This window comes from Camelus dromedarius, chromosome 17, assembly GCF_036321535.1.
Source record: "Camelus dromedarius isolate mCamDro1 chromosome 17, mCamDro1.pat, whole genome shotgun sequence".
Taxonomy (NCBI): domain Eukaryota; kingdom Metazoa; phylum Chordata; class Mammalia; order Artiodactyla; family Camelidae; genus Camelus; species Camelus dromedarius.
Genome location: NC_087452.1, coordinates 44353403 through 44380834, shown reverse-complemented (window position 1 = coordinate 44380834; position 27432 = coordinate 44353403). Strand labels below are relative to the sequence as shown.

General features: G+C 36.3%; 1 protein-coding gene across 36 annotated transcripts in view; it reads right to left on the bottom strand.

Annotated features, from left to right (window-relative positions):
• Positions 1-25340, bottom strand: part of CLASP2 (cytoplasmic linker associated protein 2) — a 152447-nt gene extending 127107 nt beyond the window's left edge. For 12 of the 36 annotated variants that reach the window (XM_064496766.1, XM_031469859.2, XM_064496768.1 and 9 more), the window contains exons 1-6: positions 25116-25339; positions 12685-12763; positions 7149-7252; positions 5330-5421; positions 3990-4065; positions 2349-2446 (exon numbers count right to left, since the gene is read on the bottom strand). In XM_064496766.1, the coding sequence (XP_064352836.1) occupies positions 2349-2446; positions 3990-4065; positions 5330-5421; positions 7149-7252; positions 12685-12763; positions 25116-25310 (644 nt within the window). In that variant the 5' untranslated portion in view covers positions 25311-25339. Of the gene's footprint in view, positions 1-2348; positions 2447-3989; positions 4066-5329; positions 5422-7148; positions 7253-12684; positions 12764-25115 lie in introns of all 36 variants that reach the window. The other 24 variants (XM_064496774.1, XM_064496772.1, XM_064496778.1 and 21 more) reach the window with 3 other exon arrangements.
• Between the last annotated feature and the right edge of the window lie 2092 nt (positions 25341-27432).

Below are 27432 nucleotides of genomic sequence, written 5' to 3'. Positions count from 1 at the left end.
AAAAACCTGAAGTTAACAAAAATTAAGACTAACAATGACAAATAGCAGTGAAAACGTTGACTAATGAGAACGTGCCAACAGTGAGAATATAAAAGGGTACAACCACTCTGAAAAACTGTCTGTGGATATCAACTGAAGGCAAACATACCCTATGGCCCAGCAATCCACTCAGATATATTCCAAGAGAAAGAATACTTAAGTATACTCAAAGACATGTTTAAGTATGTTTCTAACAGCATTATTCTAAAAGCTACAAACTGAAGACTCAAAACTCCATCATAAAGTATGGCCTGTTCATACAATGGAAAACTACATGGCAATGAAAAACAAACAAACAACTATAGCTACATCTGACAACCCAAATGAATTTCAAAAAGATAACATTAAAGAAGCAAGACACAAAAGTCCACACTATATGATTCCATTTATAAAAAATTCAAACAGGCAAAACTAAAGTATGGTGACAGAAGTCAGGAATGTGGATACTTTCGGGAATGAGAAAAAAGGCAAGGATTTGAAAAGACTGGAGATGGGGGTTATAGCTCAGTGGCAGAGCACATGCTTAGCACACACGAGGTAGGTCCTGGGTTCAACCCTAAGTACCTCCATTTAAAAAAAATAAAGATTTGGGGAGGCTTCTGGAATTTTGTAATGTTCTACTTCTTCATCTGTGTGGTAGATAGATGGGTATATTCACTTTGTGATAATTTAACAAGCTGCATACTTATGACTTGTGCACTATTCTGTATAGATGTCACAATTGAATACAAATTCTAAATACTTAAAAAAAATCTCAATATAAATTTAAAAATACATAATACAACATGTGTACACATATGTCTTTCATGCACATAAAATGATGAAGAATTTACACAAATAAAAATTTTGTTAACCCCGGAAGTAGAAAGTGAATGCATAAATAAGTAAACAAAATGCATATTTTAGACAACCTTATTACCTAAGAACAATTGGTACTAGAAATAACCTGCATGGTAAGAGAGGCAGCCAGATGTGACAAGGCTTATGATAACAGAACACACCACTACCTATGAAGTAGTCTCACTCCTTCTGCCATCCCCCACCAAAAATCTGATCAAGCTTCTAGATCCTACTACCAATTTACAGGATATAAAGACAGAACACATTAAACCACACCACAGGAAAAGAATCACTAATATCAAGATATGGCAAAATCAGGATAAACTACCCAGCTTATTCAACAAATAAAATACAAGGAAAAGAAGTGTTGGGGGTAAACAAAGGTTTAAAAACACTTGTATTATGTATCAACTAATTGCTGGACTTTACCTGTATACTGACTCAAACAAACAGTTAAAAATATATACATACTTATGGCATTTATAAAACAGTATGACATTTATGAAAATCTGAACCATAACTAGATATCTGATATTGTAGAATTATTTGCAAAAAAATTTAAGGTGTGATGATTATACTGTGCTTGTGATTAAAAAAAAAATTTTTTTTCCCTTAGAAATATATTGAATAATTACAGGTAAAATGTTATGACTTAGATTGGCTTGAAAATAATACAGGACAAGAGTAAGTAGGTAAGGTTGTAACAAGCAAAACTGGCCACAAGTTAATTACTGAAGCTGGGTAACAGGTACATGAAGGTTCATTTTACTATCCTGTCTACTTTACTGTATGTTTGAAATTTTCCATAATAAAAAGTTAGAAAAATAATTTTCAGGTAATCACCTTAAAAAAGGGACAAAAAATTCATTACAAAAAGGAAATTTAATCGGAATAATATCTTTAGTAAAAATCATTAGTAAAAATGTGTTAAAGAAAAAAAGTACCTTTGGGAAAAAATGTCCTGATACACTAGAAGCTTATCAAAGGCTCTTTACTGATCTGACTGATGCTGCTTTACTCAGATATTCTTGGTCTTCTTTTTATTTGACTAGGTTTTAAGGGTAGTGACTGATTCTTACACAGCTTTCTATTATCCAGCATCTTGTTCAGTACCTTTCAACAGCAGGTACTCAAAAAATATGTACTTAATGAATGGATTAGTATTTTTTTTACTAAATCCTTGCTCAGGCATCTTCTTAATAATGACTATTACTACCTGGTATCATAAGATAATTACCTGAAGATGGTATTTAGTTACATAGTAAATAATATGTAGATAATACATGAGCATATAATGAAATAGTATCCAAAAAATTATAGGATCTTAATTTTTAAAACAGTAATAATATATATCCTTTGCATCTTTAGAATATTAAAACATTCCAGAAAAACTGAACCTATTTTCAATAAGCACATGAAATTAAAACCTTCAAAACCAGGGGCAAAAAAATAAACTTAGCAAGACTTACCTAGCAGGAGGAATTCCTCTCTTACACAGGTCCACTCTCACTTTCTCTCCCACATGTCTATAAATCTCCACTATTGCCAATATTGCAGCATCTCTAACCTGCCAAAGAATTCAGAACTTAAAAAAAAAAACCTTACATGAGATACAATAAAATACTTCACCTCAAGGTACCATTACATTAGCAGACCAACTTGGAAGCTCCACGTTAGTTTTAAAGCCTCTAAATCCCTGGGAGATTATGGCAGGTCATTAACAAAAACTAAGAGGACCTGCCAAGAAACCTCTAGAGAAACCTCGTAAAAGTTTTACAGAAATCTAAGAAACATGTAAATAAATGTGGTCTTTAAAAATCTTCTATTGGTAATAAGACTATAAAAAGAACTGGTAATATAATTTATGAATACATATCATTATCATGGTTAATGTATTTTCCTGGAATAAAATTGCCTTTCAAGAATGTGGCCTGAATTCAAACATAATTATACACCAATGTTTATAGCATCATTAATCCCAATAGCCAGAAGATGAAAACAACCCAAATGTCCATCTGTGGATAAACAGATAAGTAAGATGCAGTGTATACACACAATGGAATATTATTCAGCCTTAAAAAAGAAAGAAAGGGAATTCTGACATGCTATAGCATGGATGAACCTTGAACACATTATGCTAAGTGAAATATGCCAGATACAAAAGGACTAATATTGTATGGTTCCACTTTTATGAGTAATCAAATTCATATGGAGAGAAAGTAAAATGTGGCTGCCAGAATCTGAAGGGTTTTGGAGAATGAGGAGTTATTATTTAATGGGTAGAGTTTCAGCTTGGGAAGATGAAAAGTTCTGGAGATTGGGTGGTGGTGATAGCCTCACAACAGTGAGTACACTTAATGCCAATGAACTGTTTTCTTAAAAATGATGGAAATGGTACATTTTATGTTGTGAATATTTTAGAACAATTAAAAAAAAAATAAATCTGAACTAAAGACTGGAATTTGGAAGACAGTTTTAGCTCCTTTGCATAGCTCACTGTCAAAGGGCAAATGAAGAGACAGAACTCTCTACAAATCTCCAGAGGCAGAGCTAGGGCCTAAAAGCAGGGAAATCCAGGGTCGTTCCCAAATCACAAGCTGTGCCAAAAGGGGTACAGCCAAGATTCAACTCTACCAGGACAGACAAGATCCAGAACACCCACCCCCCCCCCGTACTATTTGCAGCTCAATTAGTGAAACTTCTAACAAGTCACATAACACTGGACAAATAGGGTTATGACTGTTGCAAAAAGTTGTTTTTATGCAGGAATGAAGACAGGAAGCTGACAATCTGACCTCACAACTAGCTTACAGGAGGACTACAGAAGGGAATCTAGGTTCTTTGTTAATCAAACTTTCAATCTCAAGAACTATCCTGTAAGTTCCATCTACTCTTAATACTAGCCAAGGAACTAACAAATATAAGCAACATATGTGAATATAATGTATTCTTAAAAATTAACTTTGGTGGATTTTGAAAGAAAAAATGAAGTAAATCTTGATTTAACCCCCTCAACCTCTTTCTTCTTTTTATAAGAATGGAATAAAAGAACTAGAAAAGAAAAGGTGGCCAAAAAAGTAGTCAATACTTGAATATAAATAAAATTTTACCTGACTATTGGAATCTCCAAATAGGATACACAAATGTGGTACCAACTTGCTGAGGACGAGTGGCTGAGCCCCAAAACTAAATATAATTTGGGGGAGAAAAAAAAGAGAGAATTTGATTATAATCAAACAGTCAACAAAATATCCTTATACTTTCTTCTTGTTGTATCAGTAAGACAAATATGGTGGAGATCATGGGCACACATCATTAAAACTTGAAGGATATGAGACACAAGCAAAAACTAATACTGAACAATGTGAAATATGCAAACTTGAATAATCATGACTGACAATGAAAACTGTCAACACATGATCCAACAGATCAAAATATGCAACCAATGGCACTCTTAAACCTAGCAACCTATCAATCACTCAAGAAAATTTGAACTTTTGCATTAAAAGTGATTTTTTGAAGACTCTAGATCTCAAACAAATTTGCATTCCAATAAAATAAGTAAATCAAAGATCTTTATTTATGCTTATCAATATTTTGACGAGGTCATGGGTTGAAAGCAAATGACAAGAGAGCCAAAAATCACGAAAGTTGTGCAGACTGAATGCACTTACAAGCTCTAGATGGCAGAAAGGATCACAGAGGAGTAAAAGAAAATAAAATGAAAGCATAGTTAGAGAAAAGGAAGTAACACTACAGAAAAAATTGAAAGCTACTATATATTACCTATATGTTGCATAGAATTTGAAAAAATAATCCAGAATGAGAACAAAAGCCCTAGTTTACAATTTCTTCAGACTGGAGTTCAAAGCTCTGTGGCATCTATGCCGTCAGAGCTCTGCACACTGTTACCAGCTGCACTGTCTTGTTACCTGGGGGAGTCTTGTTTGGTCTATGATTCTGGTAACCACCTGCACTGCTCTAGAAAGCCTAGGGACAACGGGCACAAGGTGAAAATGGCTATACTACCTGAAATACCACTGAGTTAAAAACAATTCCAAACTGGCTCTAGAACAGAAGTAGATTCTAAGTTATAACAGCATATTTGTTACATGACCATCTATTTCCAGTGGCAACTATTAATACACTAAAGACAAAAAGAGAAACTTATCAATGACTAATAATTTTAAATTAACAATATGAAAGATACAAAATACACATAAAAATTAACAGATAAAGGTATCAAAACAAAAACTTGTGCTAGATGTCAATTAATAATTATTTAAAATTTATTTCCACACAACATTGTAAATTGATTATAAATCAATAAAAAATGTTAAAAAAAATTGTTATTTCTATAGCTTTCTTTGAGCTCTGTGAAATGGATTTTTTTTTTTTTGGAAAAACGGAAAACATAAGGCAGTTTGTTTTCAGTAATCATGAAACTTACATGTTTAATGTTTCAATAAGACACAGACACACGCCTTCTCGAGATCGAAAATTCTTGTGCTTAAAACCAGAAGCCAACTGTTCCCAAATGTACTATTTGAAAGAGAAGTAAACATGTATAACAAAAAATTACATTATTCATGTTATAATCTTTTATCTTTTCTCAGCCATACTATTGTACTACAACCTTACTGGTAACTAAATTTCCCCAGGGACTGTTCACTTCTCTACAAGTTTTTCTAAGCCACATTTGCACTGCTCTTACCCATTTTTAAATATCTCAATCATATTTTTAGTTTATTTTATATCTTTCACTTTAGATTTCAATTATTCTCAGAAAAACTATGTCTAAAACCTAAAAACCTTAGAATTTTCAACAACACAGAATTTCTTCTAAACTTAGAAACCCTCAACAACAATGCCACCATTATAAGCCCAGTAGTACTGTAAGCATTTAAAGGTCCAATGTTGCCTAGCAACTAGTACAGACTATCACATGGATCACGCTTTTTCAACATTTTATAATTCAGATTCTTTTCCTTTTAACACTGGATCCAAATACAGAAGCATATTTGGGCAAGTCATTCTATTGCTAGTCACTATATTTTTTTTGGAAAAAACATAGATAACCTACATAAATAAATAATCGAAAACAATTATATGGATTTGTTATTTGAAGGAATGCAACTTTATCTTTCCAAATATATAGCCAATTGTCCCAATCCACCCTTTCTCCACATTTAGAAACATCACCCTTACCATTTACTAAATTCATGTACACATCCACACACACACACACTGCCCCCCACCTCTTTTTGGGCTTTATTCTCTCTGGGCTCTGTATTCAGTTCTACTAATATAATTCTCTCTGTCAAACTTTCTGGAAGGTAACTTGAAGTTTACAAAAAAATCAGTCTTAAAGGTGAATACCCTGATTAGCAACAACATCTCTGGAACTCTGTTGCATACTTATATTTCTGTCCAAATATACCCACAAAAGGTGCCCCTTAAAATGCTCATTGTAATAACAACATGTCAAAAACAAGTTAAAATTTGAACTGCTAAGTGACTATCAAAGGATTCCCATCAAACTATAAATAAGGACTTAGTTCTAGGATATAAAATATCTGGGAAATAGCTCATTTTTACAATTCAATACTCTGGATTTTTTTAATAAAATGTAATATAATTTTAAGCTGTATTTTAAATAACACACAATATCATTGTGTACATTGTAAATTCTGATTTTTTTCACTCAACATAAGCTACTCTTTAAGTCTTTGTTTACAAGCCAATTTATTTTTGCTCCTCTTTTGAAACACTCCGTAAGGACAATTTTTTTCTACTGTATTCAGAAAACACAGGTCACTGTCATATGTCTTATATAATCAGTAACCACCTGTTAAAATAAAAAAATTTCTCCCTGTCTCTGTAAAGATTGCAGAAATTCACGTAACATTTAGTAGTTTTCAAAATAAGTTTTCTCACTGAATACTATACAGTTTGCAGATAATGAAAACCAGAAAATCCGAACAAATATTATAATCAGTACATTATCAAATCACTTAAACCTAGGAGTTAGCTTTCTGAAAATGCATTAAGGAGTAGAAAATAAGAAAAAGAAAAGCAAAAAATGAAAAAGTTAGATATTGACATTTTATCTTAAATTTCAATTTCTTTAAAGCACTAGCAACAATTCATTGTTTAAAATTTCAGCTTTCATGTCCCTGGCGCTTTACTGACTTGCTGTGATTACCAATTATCTTTACTGTTATTTTATCATTAATTAGCAAAATCTCAATTTTACAATGCAGGCCTACCATAGGTGGTGCTACTTGATCCATTAACTTCAATATCAGGGTCTGAGTTTCATCTCGAACCTTGTCTTTGGCATCTCCCATTCTGTCTATTAAAGCTACAATAACTAGAGAAAGGAAGGGGAAAGAGAATAATATTTAGAATTCATCTCCAGTATAACCTGTATTTTACAAAACTACAAATGGTAGTTATTTCCACAAATGAAAAGTTATGAAGTAAGCAAATTGTTTTAAGTTCTTTACCCATGAATCCAACAAAAAATAACTGAGAAGCAAGTTTCAAAAGAATACACACAGTATGACATTCACTTATAATAATAATGTTCAAGAAACAGGCAAAACTTAGTATTACTCTATTTAGAGTAATAAATGGTCTATTATACTCTATTAGAGTATAAATGGTCAATCTCTACAGGCCAGCAAGGGAGTGATTATCCCTAAGGTCACAACAGTAGTTACCTCTGACAGAGAGTGGAAAGTGTCATCAGGAAATGTGGAGTTCTAGCTTTTTGATGGAGGCATAGGCAGTGTTAGTTTTATAATTATTCTTTAAATTTTACATGTTTGATATGGAAGACATATTACTCAACTGACAAAAACAAAAGACTGGGTCCATGGGATTGAAGTCTTTCTCTACTCTGTCAAGACTTTGGCACTATTCCATGAAAGGAGGCAGGTTAGAGTCCTTTCTTGGAGAGTGTTCATGAGACAGGTTTCTGTAACTATGAATCAACAAAGCACCAAAAAGAAATTACAGCCTTTGAGGGTGGGAGGTGAAGGGTACAGGAAGGTGGGGCCAGAATTTGGAGGATACGGGTTCCCACAGGGCAAAAATATCTCATAGTCAAAATTATCTTTCTGTAATTCCTTAAATTACCACTAGCACTTAGTGGGGTGTTACTATGTGTGTGATCATACAATTTAATCTTTTTGTCTTTATTTTCTCAACCCATGTCTGCAGCAGTACTCACTTTAGAGACGACTGAAAGATAATACACATAACAACTCAAAGAGTGAAGGACACTGGGCAAGCACCCAATGTGTCACCTACCACCCCCATAACTATCATCAACCTGCATGCTCAAAAGCAAAGAAATTAACTTCTTTAGTTTTTCCTTTGGTATTACAGCTATAGCCTTCCCTTCCCTGAGGCAATGGAGGCTCAGGCCTACTTTAAACAAGGGAAGGAGGAAGAAATGAGATCAAGAAAGGGATTTTCTGTCTAGTTTATAGACACATATAATTAAAGGTGTGTGTAATTTGATGCAAATGTATCCTACAATATAACACTGTCTACTATATAACAACCAGAACTGATGTAATAATGATCAACAACATTTAAGGAAAGAAGAAACACATTCTTTTTGGAAGAAAATGCTGAAGAAGCCAATTATACAAAATGGAAAGTTTATCCACAAATCTAAGCGTAATCAAGGAAATGATTGTATAAGAAAACAAAGTCCTTGCCATAAAAATCATAAGCCTAATCATGAGGCAACTGAAGTATCTGTCAGCTGAAACAATATAAATCCTTCTCATTTGCTTAGATGTATTGTTAACACTAGAGAAATTCACCTACATCTATAGCATTGGCTATTGGGGGATTCTGGTTTTGATAGCTTCTGAAAGGCAGAAGACAAACAGTAAACACTTGATAAATGTTAGATATTATTATGTATTAAGCAGTGAATTATTTCATTTAATCCTCATAACAGTTCTATGAAATAGAGTAGGCCCATTTGATAGAGAAGGTCCAGAGGGATTAAATACCTTGCCCAAGGTCAAACAGAAAACAAGCAAACCAGGATTTAAGTAATCTACACAATGTTAGGCATAACTACTTCCATTTACTTGCAATTGAGGTGTTTGGGTGTGTGTGTGGGTGTGCGTATGGGAATAAAAACTGACCTGTCATTCCTGAGAGGTGGAGTTTAACTCCAAAAAGAAAACAAAAAGTTTGGCCCAAACAAGGGCTCACTTCAATATAAAAACTAAAGTGTATAAACCATAAACAACAACAACAACAACAACAACAACAACAACAAAAACCTCACACTACATAAACTTGGATTTACAGCTATTAAACAAAAAAATTCATATATTTTTTGCATCAGAATTCCTTTTTAACATATACATTCTTGGAGTCAAACAGAGTAAGATTTATTTCTAGCTCTACTAGAAATAGATTAATTACGTGAAATAGTAAACTTCTTTAATTGCAAAGTTTCCTTGTCTGTGAAATGAGAGATCCAGACCAATACCTCACATGGCTAGTGAGAGAATGAAGTAAAACTGGTAAAAAGCACCTGCACCAAGTCCATAATAAACATTCAAAAGTGTTAGCACTATTCCCTAAAGATCTGTATATAATGACCACTGAATTATCATTCAGCATGATGAACATGCAATAGATAATCACTGGGAATCCGAATCAGAGTTTTTCACTCTGTAGACTCTCAAAAAGAATTTGTTAAACAAATAAATACATCTCTCATAGCCTGGAATTTGGACAGTGAAACATGGAAGAGGTCGGAAGCAGAGCTGTTGGCATATTTTATTCTCTTAGCATTGCACAAGATACAAACCATTTTAAAAGATGCAGAACTGATGACCAGGCACCTGGACTGTTCTAATACCCTTTCCGTAATACCATTTTGGATTAAAACTATCTCTTCAAGATTTGTAAAATATGAGCTCCTTTACGGAATTCTGTTATCATAAAACCAGGATTGGTGATCAGTGTTAAATTTAAATTGTGTTTTTTGGGGGTTGAAAATGTAATTTTTCCATAGCACATATAGTCACAAAAGAAAATATTAATTTCTTATATTATAGAATTACGTTAATAGAGCCCATATTCTTTTTGGTACTTTGTCTAAAACCGAACATGAATGTCAATTTTCTTAAAACCTCTCTTCACTTTTAATAAAAAAGATTAAAAAAATCTGTAATGATAGTTAATAACCTCAGTATGCCAAAAGAAAATAACACCACTCACATCAAATTACATGTATCTAATGATACATTATCAAAAAAACCTTCAGCACATAACTTCATTCAATTCAATTCCTTCCTTTTACAGAAAGGCTCCAAAAATTGTCTGGCTAAGGTCTAGAAGTAAAATAAAAAAGCTAACTTTGGGATTCTGAGCCTGGTACTGCATCTCTTAAAAGCACACAGATATACTGTAGCCTATCTCGCAGAGCTGCTGTACGAATGAGAAATAGCTATTTGAGGGTACTCCTTCATATATGTAAGGTAGATAAGCCCACTAAATGGGTAAAAAGGGCGTATTCAATAAATGGTAGCAAAATTGTGAAATTTTCCTATTATATCACACTGACTCTCAAGTAATAAGTTCAAGTTTCACTGAGAACAATAATGAACACTTAGAGTTCAAAGAGAAAACAATACTAACAGCAAATGCAGACAGATAACCAGAAAGAAGAGGAGATTAAAAGATAAAAAATTACACATATAAGAATAGGCAGATATGTGGGAAACATGTATGAAAAACATTAACAGACAAAACCAACTTAGTGTAATTTATTAAGTATTCACAGGTATAAGAATCATGGAGTAAAGAAAAAATTCAGTGTAGGATGAGAGTAACCTGAAAAGCTCCCAGATATTGAAATCAGAAGTAAATTGTTAAAAAGAGAAAGAAAGGAACATGGAGAAGGAGAGGATTTCAGGAAGAAGTAACAGCATAGCAGGGGCCTAAACAAGTTAAGCCAGAACTAATGAGAACGAGCAAGTTTCTGCTTAGCTAGAGTGGAGAGCGTTTACGGAGCATCATGAATAAGTCAGGCTGCTGAGATGGAGAAGGCTCAGACGTGCTGAGAGGACCGAAGCACCAAGGACAGCACAACAGAAGTAAGTTCTGAAAGCAGGACAGTCCTGGGAGGCAGCAAACTAGGGCTCTGGCCCTAACACTCCTACTGCCTCAACATGAGCAGTGAGTACGTCCATCAAACCCCACCTGTCCTCCTTGTGCCTGAAAAGTAAGTGAGATATGTAATACCTAGAATTACTCTCCAGTCTAAAATACTGTCTGTAGCAACTAATAATAGAGTTACCACAGGGCAGGGGTCACAAAACAAACACCTACAGTCAGGGAGGTAACAGAAATGCCAAAAATGAACCAGGTATAAGAACTGCGGTATTCTAACCTCTGTGTGTTATAACCGAAATTCTCAGTTATGAGGAGACAAGAGGAGCTGGGAGGGACTCATGAATCAGAAAGCTCATGACCCAGACAAAAAGGAGGCTATGACACCGCTTCTGCCAATATTCACGTGTGGGAAGGCAAGATCAGGGTTGCCACACTGGCCAATTTTTCAAGACAAGCCACAAATATGAATTTTTATGTAAAACTTCCCAAACACTGATTCAAAATACACAAGCATGTGACACAGGTTTGCAGAGCACAGTTTTCAACATCTATCATAAGATTTTGAGCAGGAGACTGACAGTAAAAAAAAATCATCTTTTCAGAAGATATGCATACAAAGATTGAACTGGAACCAGGTACTGATTAAAAAGGAAATAATAAAGATGGAGAAGGTCATTGGGATATTTCTGCTGAAAGGATAGCTAGACAATAAAAATAAAAGAAGAAACTGGAAAGAATTTGGTGGCATAACTGAACATGGAGAAAAAAGATGACTAAACAGAATTTGAAAATAAGAGTGATGATACATTATGAGGCATTAACTTAATCTATAAAAGAAAATCACAAACATCTGAGGTTATCCTTAAATACATTTCTACATAGTAGGACAAATCCACTCACTAAAGCACTCCAAAAGGCACACGAAGGTCACTTAGGTTTAGAAAATAAGTCAACGCCAACTTTCTGCAATCTAACAACCATACAAAGAACATTACACCAGTGTATCATTCTGGGCTGCAAAAACACTGTTAAGTGCTGCTCAAAGTAGGGCCAGCAGCCCAGGACTGTAGTCTACAGTTTACAAATGATTTGTTGTAAAGAAATTGTAAGTTTTTATAAAATAAGATTTGAAAACAATCTGACCAAAATAATGTTACATTTGTTAAATCTAACTGAAAAATTGGGCCTTGCATTTTTTAATTTCATTTTGCTCTGATTTATTTGTATTGTATTTTATGAAATATTGGTCTATAATAGACTAGCAATGAAAAAACTGGTCCTTCACTACAGATAGTCTGAAAAGCACTGCTGCAAATTATACTATAATTTATTAATATGTCACAAAAAAGTAAAAGAGATAGTAAAAAAAAATTGAAAATACGAAGTAAAAATCTATTAGCAGTATATTCAGCAAGTTTTTTGCTTTTGTTGGTTTTTTTTTTTGTCTCAAAGGGAACATACTTACTCAAACAGGCTTAAAATCATTTATGTCTGGGCAAACTAAAATGCTAAGTAGCAGATCTCTGGGCTGCATTCATTTACACAATTACAACTGCATTTACAGAAAACTAATTCTGTTAAATACTATGAGAAAAAAGTCAGTATGTCAAACTGTACAATAATTTTAAAATAAAGTTAACTTACCCATTGCTACATAGGACTTAAATCGTGTTGATAATCTGTCCACAAAGGCACTTAAAATTTCCAATCCCATTAACGACACCTACAGAAAGAAAGAAATTGTAATGAATACAAATTACTGAGGCATACTTTAATATCAGCATATAATTGTTGACATATAAAGATCTTCTTACTACCAAATTTTTTTAAAAAATAGGGAGATTGAAGTATTCAGGGTGAATAGTGGTGAGGTTAGGGCACCCTATTCTCAAATGGTGCAATAATAATAATAAACATAATAGTGTGCAGATGCAGGAAGATAGTGATAGAGCTTATGTGGCAAAATATTAATACCTGGTAAGTTAGTTGAAGGGTACACAGAAGTTCACTGACTATACCTGAAGCTTTCTATAATGCAGAAGTGCTTCTTAAATGAAGCTGTTAAGAAAATTAAAAGAGCATCATTCATTATAGAGGAATTCCAGCTTCTGTCTAAGATGAAGAAATTGGAAAAAAAAATCACTCCCACTGTAAACAAGAAAAAACCAAATAATCTACAAAACCATAACTATTCTTGAAGCCATCAGGAAGCTAAAGTTGCAGAATAATCATCTAGCCTGAAAGCTTACGACAGACAAGGAGAGACGGGACATAAGCAGTAGGTCGCACATGGCAGAGGACAGAAGGAAGATAAACCCACAGTGGGTAAAAGAAATTCAGCTATGTTCAACTCATTGTTAATAAGCTGAGCATGGGCTAGCATGAGAATACAGAATCCTGTTAGCTGCAGGCACAAGGAGAGTTCATGCCCACTTGCAGGCTCTTTCTCTACAAACCTCCACTGGACATATAATCAAGACGGAGGACAGGGCAGGAGATTAGAGAAAGTCTCCTGGTGGTTACAGGTCTCGGAGGAAGGGAGCAGCTGCTTCTGCAGGAAAAGCACAAACCTTTCCCATTCCCTCGTCCTACAAGAAACAAAAGTTTGAAGCTACTGAGGGAAAGACAAACTGTCACCTTCTAGGACACAGATAAAAACTTACAGCTATTAAGTAAAGAGAAAAAGGGAAAAAAGCCTTCTACCTCAGGAGTAGGGGCTGGGTTCTAATGATTATAGGTTTCCAGTTGAGAAGAGGCAGAATCTCTGATAGAGCCTCACCTTCAAGACGCAAGGACAGAGAGCTCCTAAGACTGAAGCTGGACCAGGAAAGCAGAACAGCCCCACTCCCCATAAATCAGCCAGCAGCAAGAACAGAGTCAGTAGCAACAGTAGTCCACCACCAGGGAAGGAGGAAATACAGAGAAACTCCTCTAGGAAATGCAAGGAAAAAGAAGGCCTAAAGCATAGGGTGGAGCAGCAACAATGAGGATCCAACAATTCCACTGCTAGGTATATACCCAAAGGAATTAAAGCAGGACGCAAACAGACGCTTGTGTGCCAATGTTCATTACACATCATTCATTATAGCCCAAAGGTGGAAAGCTCAAATGTCTATCAACTGTTGAATGAATTAAAAAAAATGTAGTATATGCAACCAATCACATATTATTTGGCCATAAATAGTAATGACTGACACATGCTACAACATGGATGTACCTTGAAAACATTGTAAGTGAAAAAGGCAGTCACAAATGGCCACACGTTGTGTGATTCAACTTATACGAAGTGTCCATAATAAGTAAATCCATAGAGATAGAAAGGAGATTAGTGGTTGCTCAGGACTAGTGGATGTGGAGGGATAGGGAGATAACAGCTAAAGGACACAGGGTTCTTTTTGAAGTGATGAAAATGTTCTAAAACTATGCTGATGGTTGTGCATATGTACAAATATCCTAAAAATCAATGAGCTGTTCACTTCAAATGAGTGAGCTGTATAAATGTGAATTATGTCAATAAAACTATTAAAAACATAACAAAGTGCACAGACATCCTCACACACATGAAATTTAATAGATGATAAAAGCAGTATCTCAAATCAGCAGGAAAAACATGTATTCTTAGTAAGATCTCACTTAGGAATCTATCCCTAAGATATACCTGCAAAATTACGAGAAAACAAAGATTATTCATTGTAAGAGACCAGAAACTACCCAAACATTCACCAGTATGGGACAGATTCAAATATTTATGGCACAGCTACACTACAGAGTACTGACACTTTAAAAATCAAAATGAGGGCTACCCAACTTCTGCTATGTAATGATATTCAAAATATATTAAGTGAAAAAAGCACATTGGAGAAATGTATGTGTGTATATAAAAAGGGGACTACAAATATAGTTACAAGTAACAATGGAAAGATAATCAGAAAAAGAAATTAATGGTTGGGAATAGACTATAAGGAAAAGAGAAAGAAACCAGACTATTTTGAATACATCATCTTTGTAGCAATAATTAATCTCACTGAAAATGAAATAAAATAAGCGAACCTAATTCTATACCCAATTCGTAGAATAACACAGAAGACTATTCCAAGTGATTTTAAAATACAGCAATTTGACTCTCTTTGGTGGGATATACCCTGAGGACAAAAACAAAACTCTGTGAAAAAGAAACTGTCAATGTTTCTAGAAATTTTGTTGATAGAGGTAGATATAGATAGAAAATATATAGAAGTAGTAAAAATTGCAGTCCTGAATCTGTATTAGAATATCAGTATGAACTCATGATCTATTTTTCTTTAAAATTAAATTAAGCCTAACCCTATCATTGATAAAAATCCAGAAACAATGATCAAATGAGTAACAGTAAGTTCCATTAGCACCCAGACCGTAGTTTCCACAAACCATTTCCCTCTAAGAGGAACCAGAGCTTCTTGGAGAAGTGGCTGATTCCAAGGCAGGAGTAGGAAGTATGGTCTCTCATGACGCCAGATAGCAAAAAGATACTGTCAAAGATTATTAGGGTCATGTGATAGGATGGTTTGGATATTAATAAGGATAATAACTATTGTCTTGAAATGCACTAAATATATTTAAAAGAGTTCATAATGATAACAAAAACTATCTGGCTAATACTAGAGAATGCTAGTTATTTTTACCTCACTATTTTGGCAATTAGTAAATGAAAAGAGTCATACAAACTATACCTGACTCTCTATATAAACTATACCACTAGGTAACCAAATAGTAGTAAATGGGGAAGTTCTCTAAAAAAGTATTCCAGCTAATGTATGAATGACATAATTAGAATATCATTCTGCAAACCCTAATTAATTAAGAGATCCAAACACTGGACATTAATGTCTGCTAACACCATGAAGAGACTCTCGGACTTTATGTGCCTTCCTAATGTCACATGCCAGCTGGTGGAAGAAGAGCATTACTTATGAAGTAGCCTTCCATCAATTTACCGGAAATACAGAGGGAACAAACATCACAGGAATGAAATTAGCAAAATTCAGACTTTGGGAAACTCTACCACAAATAAAATACAAGGCTTTTAAAGAACAGACACTGAGGGAGAAACAGATTAAGAGTCTTAATAAATATGGTAGCCGAGGTAAGAATAATGGCCTCCCAAAGGTGTTCACGTCCTAACCCCCAGAATCTGTGAGTATGTTACCTACATGGCAAAAACAACTTTAAAGATGTGGTTAAGAATCTTAAGATGGGGAAGTCATCCTGAGATTATCCTGGGCCCAAAAGCCCTTATAAGAGAGAAGCTGGAGAGTCAGTCAGAGTCCAAGATGTGATGACAGAATAGTGGTCAGAAAGATCTGAAGATGCTATATTGCTGGCTTTGAAGGCAGAAGAAAAGCCCAAAGGCAAGAAATGTAGGCAGCTTCTACAAGCTGGAAAATTCTCTAATGTCTCCAGAAGAAATACAATCCTGTTGAAACCTTGATTTTATTCCAATAAAACCCACTGTGGACTTCTGACCTCCAGAACTGTAAGGAAATAAATGTGTGTTGTTTTAAGATACTAAGTGTGTGGTAAATTGTTTTTTTTTTCCCTCCCTTAAGTGTGTGGTAAATTGTTAAAGCACCAATAGGAGACTAATACACTAATGAATTACAATGTGTGACTCTTATTTGGATCCTGATTTTTCTTAAAATAACTAATTTTAAAATGTGTATGACATTTTTAGAAACTGGAAATTTGAACCCTGGATACTTGATAGCAAGGGATTTTTTTAATGTGTAATATTACGGAGATTATACTAACTTTTTTCTAAAGAGCACTTATCTTGAGACACTAACTAGAAAGACTTACAAATGAAACAATGTACCTGTGATTTGTGACAAATTCAATATTATAAAGATATTAAGTCTTCCCCTCAAAAGATGATATTCAATGTAATTCGAATAAGAAATCACAATTTTTTGGTGCAACTTGACTAGCTGATTCTGAAATTCACATGGGATAGTAAATAAAGACCCAGTGATAGCCAGCACACTCCCAAGGAATCTGATGGGTGAATGTGACACACTAAATACCAAGATTTACCATGCGGCTACAAACAACTTTCCTGAATTTCCATGTGGACATCTTTTGGTTTAGCCTGCATCATGGCTAAGAATTCTTTAAAGAGAATATTAAAACCCTCAAAAAAGAAGAAAAAACAACTAGAGCAATATTCCAATTTTCTCCTCACCACTTCCTTAGGAACTCAAATGCCTCCATCCAGATCCTTTAAAATAAAAAAGCAAAAATAATGTACTTACATAATATAAAATATTATATATAATATAAAATATATTATATAATATAAAATATATTATATAATATAAAATATATTAAAATTATAAAATATAAAAGGAAAAATAACACTTTCTAACAGGTAGAAAAACAGAAACTCTAAAAAGCAAATTCTGAGCTAACACTAAGCTTAAATTTTAGGGTATTTTTAAGTTATAAGACTGAAATTTTCAAAAATGTATAAAATGTTATTAATCCTGAGAAGTCCCAGAAACTTTAGGGTCATTTTCCCATTCTCTTTTTTTCTCTCTCTCCCTTTTTACCTCTGAATCACAAGTAGTTGAACATATTTGAGTAATCTGATGTCAGTAAACTCACATGCAAGTTGTCATCTTGGTTACAGAGTTTTAATTCAATATAATATTTAATCTTCCAAATGGTTAAAATCAGAAATGTTGTCGATCAACAACAAAGCTAAGCAACTGCATGAGATAGTAATGCCCACTTCCAATTTGAGAATCACAACCAACCTGCACACCTATGATCAATAATCTTCCACAAAGGAAGCAAGAATATATAATGGAGAAAAGACAGCCTCTTTGGCAAGTGGTTTTGGGGCAACCTTGTGTAAATCAATGAAGTTAGAACACTCCCTCACACCATACACAAAAATAAATTCAAAATGGCTTCAAGACTAAACATAAGACAAGATACTATAAACCTCCAAGAAGAAAACAGGTAAAACATTCTTTGGCATAAATCTTAGCCATGTTCTTCTAGGACAGTCAACCCAGGCAATAGAAATAAAAGCAAAAACAAACAAATGGGACCTAATTAAACTTAGAAGCTTTTGCACAGCAAAGGAAACCATAAACAAATGAAATATGGACTGGGAGAAAATATTTGCAAATAATGCGACTGACAAGGGCTTAATTTACAGAACATACAAACAGCTCATACAACTCAAAAACAAAAAAGCAAACCCAATCCAAAAATGGGCAGGAGACTTAACTCCAGCGAAGACCTACAAATGGCCAAAAGGCACATGAAAAAATGCTCAATATCCTAATTATCAGAGAAATGCAAATCAAAACTACAATGAGGTATCACCTCACACTGATCAGAAAGGCCATCATTAAAAAGTCCACAAACAATAAATGTTGAAGGTGTGGAGAAAAGGGAACCCTCCTACACTGCTGGTAGGAATGCAGTTTGGTGCAGCCATTATGGAAAATAGTAAAGAGATTCCTTAAAAAAAAACTGCAAATAGACTTACCCTATGATACAGCAACCCTACTCCTAGGCATATATCCAGAGGAAACTATAATTTGAAAAGATACATGCACCCCAATGTTCATAGCAGCACCATTTACAACAGCCAAGATATGCAAGGAATGTCCATCGACAGACGACTGGATAAATTAGTTGTGGTATATCCATAACTGAATACTACCCAGCCATAAAAAAGAATAAAATAATGCCATTTGCTGCAACATGGATGGACACGGAGACTGTCATACTAAGTCAAGTAGGCCAGGCAGAGAGAGAGAGAAATATCTCATGATATCACTTATATGTGGAATCTTAAAAAAAAAAAAAAAAGGACACAAATGAACTTAATTGCAGAACAAAAACAGACTCAAAGACATAGAAAATAAAATTATGGTTACCGGGGGGGATGGGGGTGGGGAGGTGGGGGGATAATTGGGAGTTCGGGATTTGCAGATACTAACTATTATATATAAAACAGATAAACAATAAGGTCTTACTGTGTAACACAGGGCACTATATTCAACATCTTATAATAGCCTATAATGAAAAAATATCTGAAAAGGAATATCTATCTATACATGTATAACTGAATCACTTTGCTGTACACCAGAAATTAATACAACAATGTAAACTAACTATACTTCAATTAAAAAAAAAAAAAAAGAATCACAACTAGGAACTTTCCATGTAAAAGTCAGAAAGCCTGACAAGTTTTCGAGATGTAGGAAGGACATAAGCTTAATTCACAGTCAAGGACTTCTTCCATCTAGGTGGAACCGAAAAAAAGACATGTATTATTGACAGTAAGCATACTCTGGTAATGTTTCTCTCATTAGGAAATATTGTAAGTTGACAGGACCTTTTTTCTCTAAATATTAACTCAGCATCTAAGAAGATGAGTAGAAGAATGGGATAAAATAATTGACAAGTGGACATATATGCACAGATCAAATGAGTAAAACATGATGGCTTACAAATTTTGAAAACCTGAAGAGAAATACCAGATTACTTTCATATAAATATATAAATAAAAGTATTTCCCTCAAAAAAGGAGGGAAACAAACAACTTAAAGATACTGATTAACTCTAGGTAGAACGAGGGGAACTAGACAGGAAGTATAATCCAGTATTTCCACTTCTAGACACATACCAAGAACAATTATTCTCACTGGAGACAACTCTTCCCTGGAGCTGTGCAGCCCAAAGGTATGTGGCCATACTTGGTAGCCCTGCTGCCAGCCATTCATGTAAATAAAAACTGTATCTGAAGTTATCAGGGCCTAGAACTTAACCTGTGTGGGTATGTGTGCATGATTTTAGTGTGAGTTTCTCCAAGAATGCAGCAGCAGGTAAATCAAGGGACAAGTGTGTTTTCACTCACTGATTCAACAAATTACTCAGAGCCTCCCATGAGATAAACGCTGGAAGATGGGTACATACAGTAATGGGCGTCTTAAGAAATTCCAATTCCTTCCATTTTTACAGTGAGGTAGACAGCAAGGCCATCAGCTGACACTGATGATGGAAGAAGAGCTATTGATAGGGCTGAGAGGAGAGGAACAGATGCGGAATAGTTGTCTAAGTGAAAGAACAAATCAAGTAGAAAAGATAGGATGACTGCCAGGCACCATTAAGAACCCAAGTGAAGGTCAGAAATTTAAAATCAAATCAACTGGCAGTTTTGTATTTTTCTCCATCCACCTTCTGTTGCACTGGTGCAGGTGTAAGGTAGGTAGAAATGGATTCTCAGGACTGCACTTTATCAAAGGAGAATCACAAAATGAAAGTGAGGAGGGAGAAGAGAATTGAAAATGAATGTAAAGGTGTGACTGACCAGGATATTTAAACTTCAACAAGAGGGAGAATGAGACAGTTAAAAGTTAAATGGACTAGGAAGTCACATGGGGTGGTCAAACCCTTTAAAGGGCTGTGCTCAAAGAAATAAGGTTCAGAATTTAAAAGATTTCTAGAATATCACAATCACCAACAGTAATGCCACTTGCGAAGTCTGAATCCCAGCAACCACACACCTGTAGTGGTCTGAACTGGCAGTGGTAGCAATTACAGCAATACGTACTGGTGCAGCCATCTGACTATCAGTATGTCTCCTTGGGCAGTCAGGCTGGCACATTTACATACTGAAATATATTTCACCTCATTATAAATTATGTGTAATTTTCCTTTATAGTACAGTTAGGAGATTACTGGGATTTTAAGAAATGATGTATATTGAGTATTGGCTGTAAATTTTATTTCAGGATTGTAAAGGGAGCATTACAAGAGGGCACTGAATCTGACAGGGTTCAGAATCACTACCTTAGAGAAACTCTCAAGCACATACACAAGGTGACAACATAAAAGGACAATGTGAATAGTAAAAAGTTAACAACAACCTGGATGTTCATCCTACATGGCAGGTAAAAGGAAGAGACAAGATCCATATATACAGATAGATTTCACTATTTTTTAAGCAAACTAAAAAATCATATATTTTAAGAAAGTGATGGTTTACAAGAAATACAATCAAGGTGACACTCATTGGAAAGTATCGTCTTTTAAATGGCATATGGGCTGTGGTTTTGGATTCCAAGAAAAGACTTGAAACTTAGGACATTACTTAGCCCTGCCCTACACAGTTATAAATGCTTTTTATCTTTTCCCCCGCTTTTAGAGTCAACTTATGTTATAGCTGCAGATAGACAAAATAAAAAAGTGAAAGTAGAACTGATAAACGATAGGATATTGAGGAGGTTTACAAAAGTACAGAAAAGGAAAGGAGTAAAAGCCTAATCTCCCTAGGTTCAAGTACTCCACCAATTTACCAGGTCTATGACCGAAGGCAAGATTACTTACCTCCTCTTTTCTACAAAATGAGGAAACAGTACTGACTTTCTAAGGCCATCCTAAAGGTTAAACCAAGACAACGGAAATAAAGTACTTGAGACAATGCTTGACAGTCACTAAGGACTCTTTAAATGGTATCATATTTAACTTCATTTTATAAGAGACATTTTATTATTATAATGTCATTCTAAAATTTGGGGACTTCTGAAATCACAGGTCTGTCCTTAGCAAAAGTCAAATGCCAGACCATATATCACACACACACACACACACACACACACACACACACACCCCTATTCCCACATTTTTTCTTCATTTATCATTTCTCCACTGAACTGAAGACTCATCTCAAATTGGACGTTAAACAACCTTCTCAGACCTAACTTTTTACTTCCTTCACCCAAATGTTTTCGCAGTCTTCCCCATTTCAGTAAATAGTACCCTCTATTGGTGCCCAAGCTATGCAATCATCCTTAATTCCTCTCTTAATTCTCATATTCAATGCAAGAGGAGGAGCTGCTGGCTCTATCACCAAATCATAACCCAAATCTTCCACATCTCAGGACAGCCAGTGCTACCAAACCATCCTTAACCACCATCATCTCCCTGCTTCTTCTGCTCATTTACTGTTCACTCCCCACAAAGCAACCATCCCTCTACATGAAACCCTCCACCCATTTAGAATAAAATCCTATAAAGCTCTTTCTACCTGCCTCCTCAACTTCATCTTTCTCAACACCTCACTCACTTGAAAACTCTAGCCATGCTGGCCTTGCTGTTCCTCAACAGAACTAGGGTCTCTGCACTGGCAGCTTCCTCGCCTAAAGGCCTTCTTCACTCCAGTATTTTCTTCCTGTCTGTACTCAAATTTCACCTCACTTTTTTACTTCCAAAATAGTCTCATCTTACCATCATTCTTTCACATCAGTTGATTTATAAGCACTTGTTACATGAAATTATCTAATTTGTATAACCATCTGCCTTCCTCTTTCTAATTTGATCTCCGTGACAGCAGGGATCTCACTCTTTCCTCCTTTAAATCACTCTCTCATTGAGGTCTGAGGACTATAAAATTCCAACATCTGCATCCGGCCCAACGCTCCTATTCCCTTCACTGCTTTTCTCCAAAGCATTTATCACATCTAACAAACTATAATTTTAGGTATCTTGTTTATTCCTCTGCCCGCACGAGAATCTATGCACACAAAAGCAAGGACTTCTGTCGTTTTTTCAGTATTGTATCTTAAGTACCCAGAAAAGTGCCTGCACATGGTAGGTCCTCAATTAATACCTAAATGAAGCTGAATGAGCCTTTCTTGCCTTGTTCACAGATGGGTCCTCAGTATCTAGAATATCCAGCATATAAGATCACTCAAATTCACTGAAGCAATGACTGCTACTAAGACAAATTCTGAAGTACTATCAAATTCAAAGAAAAGTTGTATTTTGTTCAGCATAATTTGAAATTTAAGTTCATTTCTACTTGTGTGTATGTCCAAAAAATTCTATGATACCCTTTTTTCAAAAGATTTAAATGTTTCACTGAATCTTGAGTAAAAAATGATGAGCTAGGTTGGTAACTTTGTTTATAAATCCCAAATAACAAATGAATTAAAATGCCCTCTCCTTAACAATGTCAGAAAAAGCTTTTATACTATAGAACTTAGTAGAAAGGAGAGAACTAATGATTTAGGAAGAGAGATCAAAACTGATGAATTAATGTGCTTGAGTAGGCAGGTGGGTACAGGATATGCATGTCCGCAACACACTTGTGGAGGGACTGGTATAATTGAGAAAGACAGATAATTCATTCACTGTAAACATAATTCAGAGAAAACATAATTACATGGGCATAGCTACAAGGAAGGATGCAGATGAAGTCGTGGTTGCCTGTGGTAGTTTTCTGATTGGTGAAACTGTCTCAGGCTACAGGGGTATCTACGAGGAGCATGGAGAGAATGTGTAGTAAAGAGATAAGAACTTGGGTCAGACCCCTGATGGATTCTAACTCTTAAGAGCTAGATAAAGGAGAAACATAGCACCGAGTGGAAGTAGTGCTTAGAGACGTAAAAGATAAAATGGGATACGGCAGTATCACAGATGCCAAGAATATGTTTCAAGAGATGGACTGCTCAGCGGTCATTTACTGATGGTACACCTGAGTGTGAAATGGCCCAAAGCCAGTTCAACCAAAGCCAGCACAGAAGTTGGCACATCAAAGTTCACTTAGGAAGGGGAGCAAGTATTACCAAAGAGCTGATTTTCTACAACAGCCTATCTTGAAACATAAAATCAACTACCTTGAGCGTGTATGCCCTTTTTACAGTGTAAGTAAATTTAGCTTGTTTCTGTACTGCACAGGGAACTATGTTCAATATCTTGAAAATATGAAAATGAATATATGTATGCATATGCACGACTGGGACATTGTACTGTACACCAGAGACTGACATACTGTAATTGACTAGTTCAATTTAAAAAAAAAATTAGCTTGTGTCTTCCAAAGAAATAAAACTAATCTCCCAGAGTAATGATGTATTCTTAAATATTAATTTTTCCCAAAGTTTTTAGAAATAATAGAGACAGTATATGATGAAACATTGAGGTGGTTAACTCTCAAACTTTTTATTACCTTTGTAGAAGTCAAATCCTTCCAAAACTCATGAAAGTTTCACCATTAAGTCTGCATAATAATTCCAGAGTTTGCCTTTCTTCTCTATAATGATAATGCTTTCAGAATACAGCCTATTCTTTGGGCTGGAAGTATATATTACTAAGAAGAATCACTTCATCCACGGGAGATTTGGGCCAGCATTTTAAAGCAACACTGCCACCAGAAGACTAGAAAAAAAAGTTACTGCTAAAAACTACAGCACAGGCTAATTACTGAATATACCTGGTCTCCCAACGTGGCTACATTACAGCCTGCCTACTACCGGCTCTTAAGAACATTCCTTCTTGTACCTCATGTTTTTTTTTTTTTTTTCTTTTCAGCATCAGCTCACCTGCTACGGCACGGTTTCAAATCCGAGTCAGTCAACTGCGGCAAAACAAAGCGACAGAGAGCACTCGACTGCTTTCCGTCGACAATAAACAAAAAGCAGATAAATAATGCCAGGGGGTCAGCATCTTTTCATTAGATTCAACGGTAAATTTAACCAGGCACCTTGTTAAGCTCTAAAGATGACTTAGAGACGAAAAGCACAACCTTCCAGACACAAAAAAATTATATAAGAAAAAAGAAAGGTGCGATTAAGTAGGATAAAAACGATTAATTAAGGATTAACTTGACAGTCCTTCTCAATTTAAAATCCGTATCTTAATGTCCTATGTCTTGGTCTGGGTAGTGTTTACATAGGTACGTACAAATGTAAAACTTCTCCGAGGCTTTTACATACGTAAATTATTCCTGATTTTTAAAATAAGTGATGAAACATTAGATCCTAGTGCCTAAGAACGGTTTCAGGGAATCGCTGAATTTGTCATTGTTCACAACTGCGGAAAAAGTTGGTCGTGGTGGGAAATCGGTCTCCGGCTCGCGGTCGCCAATGGGTGCGCGTCCGGGGACCCTGAGTCCATGGGGCGGTTCCGAAGCACCTCCCCCCAACCCAGGGGCTCGCCTGAGCGGACGCGCACGTCGGTCATTAAAGGGCTGGCCGGGGAGGGCGTGCCCGGCCTGGCGCGCCGCCGCCGCTTACCCGGTAGTTGCTCGAGCCCACCCAGCCGGTGAGAGCATCCACCGTCTTGCCCAGACGGCCCATGTCGTCCTCCAGGTCTGGGATGGCGCCGGGGGTGCTGAGGTAGAGCAGCAGCTCCTGGCCGACCTGCAGGCGGCCGCCGACGTCCTTCTGCTGCACCTGGGCGCTGAAGTACTCCATGCTGCGGGGCTCCATGGCCGCGGCCGCCCGCCCGCCCGCCCGTGAGGGGCCAACTTTCGCCAAGCGCCGCCCAGCCGCCAGCGAGGGTCCCCGCGGGAACGGGCCGAACGCGCTCGGTCCGGCCGAGACGCGGTTTGCGGGGCGCGGCGGGCGGCGGGAGCAGCGCCAGGCGCCGAGCGGCCCCCAAACTACTCAAACTCGGCGCCCCCCGCGCCCCAGCCCGCTTCAGAGGCCGCGGCCGCCGGCGACGTCAGCACGCGCGTGACGTCAGCGCGACGCCGACGAGCGACTAGCCGTCCTGACTCCGGCTTCGCGGCGGCGGCAGCGGCGCCAGCGGCGCCGACCGCTGGGGGCAGTGGGACTTCTTGTGGGGATCTGGGGTCGGACCCCGGGGAAGCCAATAGCTCTCTGCCACCTGCCTTCGCAGCACCCTGCCGTCGCAGCACCCTGCCCTCGCCCTGTAAAAATCTAGATCACTTCCCAGTTTTCCTTCCCCCGAAACCAATACTCGGGAAAGTTTCTAGTACTTAGAATCCCCCGCCCCCTCTTTTTTTGTTTTTGTTTTTAAACTTTGTAGATACACTTCCTCGTTAAAAAAAAAAAAAATCATGACCCCTGCTCCCAGAAACCACCACTGGTTGGGTCACTATGTGATGCTTTTTTTTTTTTTAACCCTAAGGTTTAATTTACATAAAGTAAAATGCACAGATTTTAAGTGTACAGTTCCATGCATTTTGGCAATTGTATTCACCAGTGTGAATAACCACCATCCTAAAGAAGATACAGCATATTTCCATCACTCTAGGAAGTTTCAGGAACTTCCAGGCAGTAACCACTGCCTCCCCAGGCAATTCTAATCTGATTTCTGTCACTGCAGCAGAGTTCTCCCTGTTCTTTAACGCCACATAACTTCATACAGTGCATGCTCTTTTTGAGTGGGTTTTCTTTCTCTCTTTAGCATAATGTTTTGAGATTCAGCCAGCGCTGTTGGTGTGTCATTAATCCCTTTTTATTGCTGAATAGTATTCCACATATGGAAGTACCACAATTCTTGACCCACTCACTTGTTTATAGACGTTTGCGTTGTTTCGTTTTTTAGTTTTCCAGCTGTAACCAGATGTAACTGATAGTGTATAAGTCATTGTACAGAGACAGGGTTTCATTTCTCCTGGGTAAATAGCAAGGACTGGAATTGCTAGGTCCTACGATAAGGTGTATGTTTAACTTTACTGCTAAACTGTTTTCCGAAGTGGCTGGACCATATTGCACTCCCAGCAACAGTACTCCAAAGTTCCAGTTGCTCCGTATCCTCCACAATATTGAGTATGGTTGGGGTAATTAGTTTTAGCCATTTTAGTGGGTTAAACTGGTCTATAATATATGCTAAATGCACAGTGTATTTATCTTCCTGCCAATTATTTCCAGCCACAATTTACTAATCATTTGTATAATACCTGTCTCCTCTACTACACAGAAAGCTCCAAGATCATTTGTGTTTTCCCTAGGATGGTGCTTGGCAAATAATGGGCAATCTATTTAAGTTGAACAAGTGAATGAATTCAATCAAAATTGACATTTGAAATGTTCAAAATAACAAAATAATAGCAATAATAATAATAATAATAATACGCTCTCCAAATTCAAAGGAACCTTTTCCCCATGTTTGCTCTGAAGTTTCTTCCTCTATTTGTGCTCTCTTTGTATTGTGTTGTAAAGTTTCTCCCATCTTTAATTATCTGTAATTTCCTGCAGTTGGGACTCAATCAAGTAAACTGTGGTGACTGATCCTTGGGTGTCTAAAGGTTCTGTTCATAAGGGTTGCAGAAAAAATACAAAAAGAGGGTCCAATCGAAAGAAGTTTATGTTCTAATTGCCAGTGATTGGGTGCAGTATGCGGTATAGAAAAAAAAAAGTAGGAGCCCTGGATTCTAGTCTCAGTCCTCCCTTTCCCTGTGACCAAAAGTGACTGCTGCCCATAGGGCTCTGTTGACTCCATTCATCCTTCTCAACTTGTGTAAATCAAGGTCTTTATGTTATAAGATAATATTATGGCAGATTATAGTATATGTGGAAGTACCTATGAAATGGTTATAACTATTACCTACGTGTACCCTCTGTATGTTTCATTAATATCAAC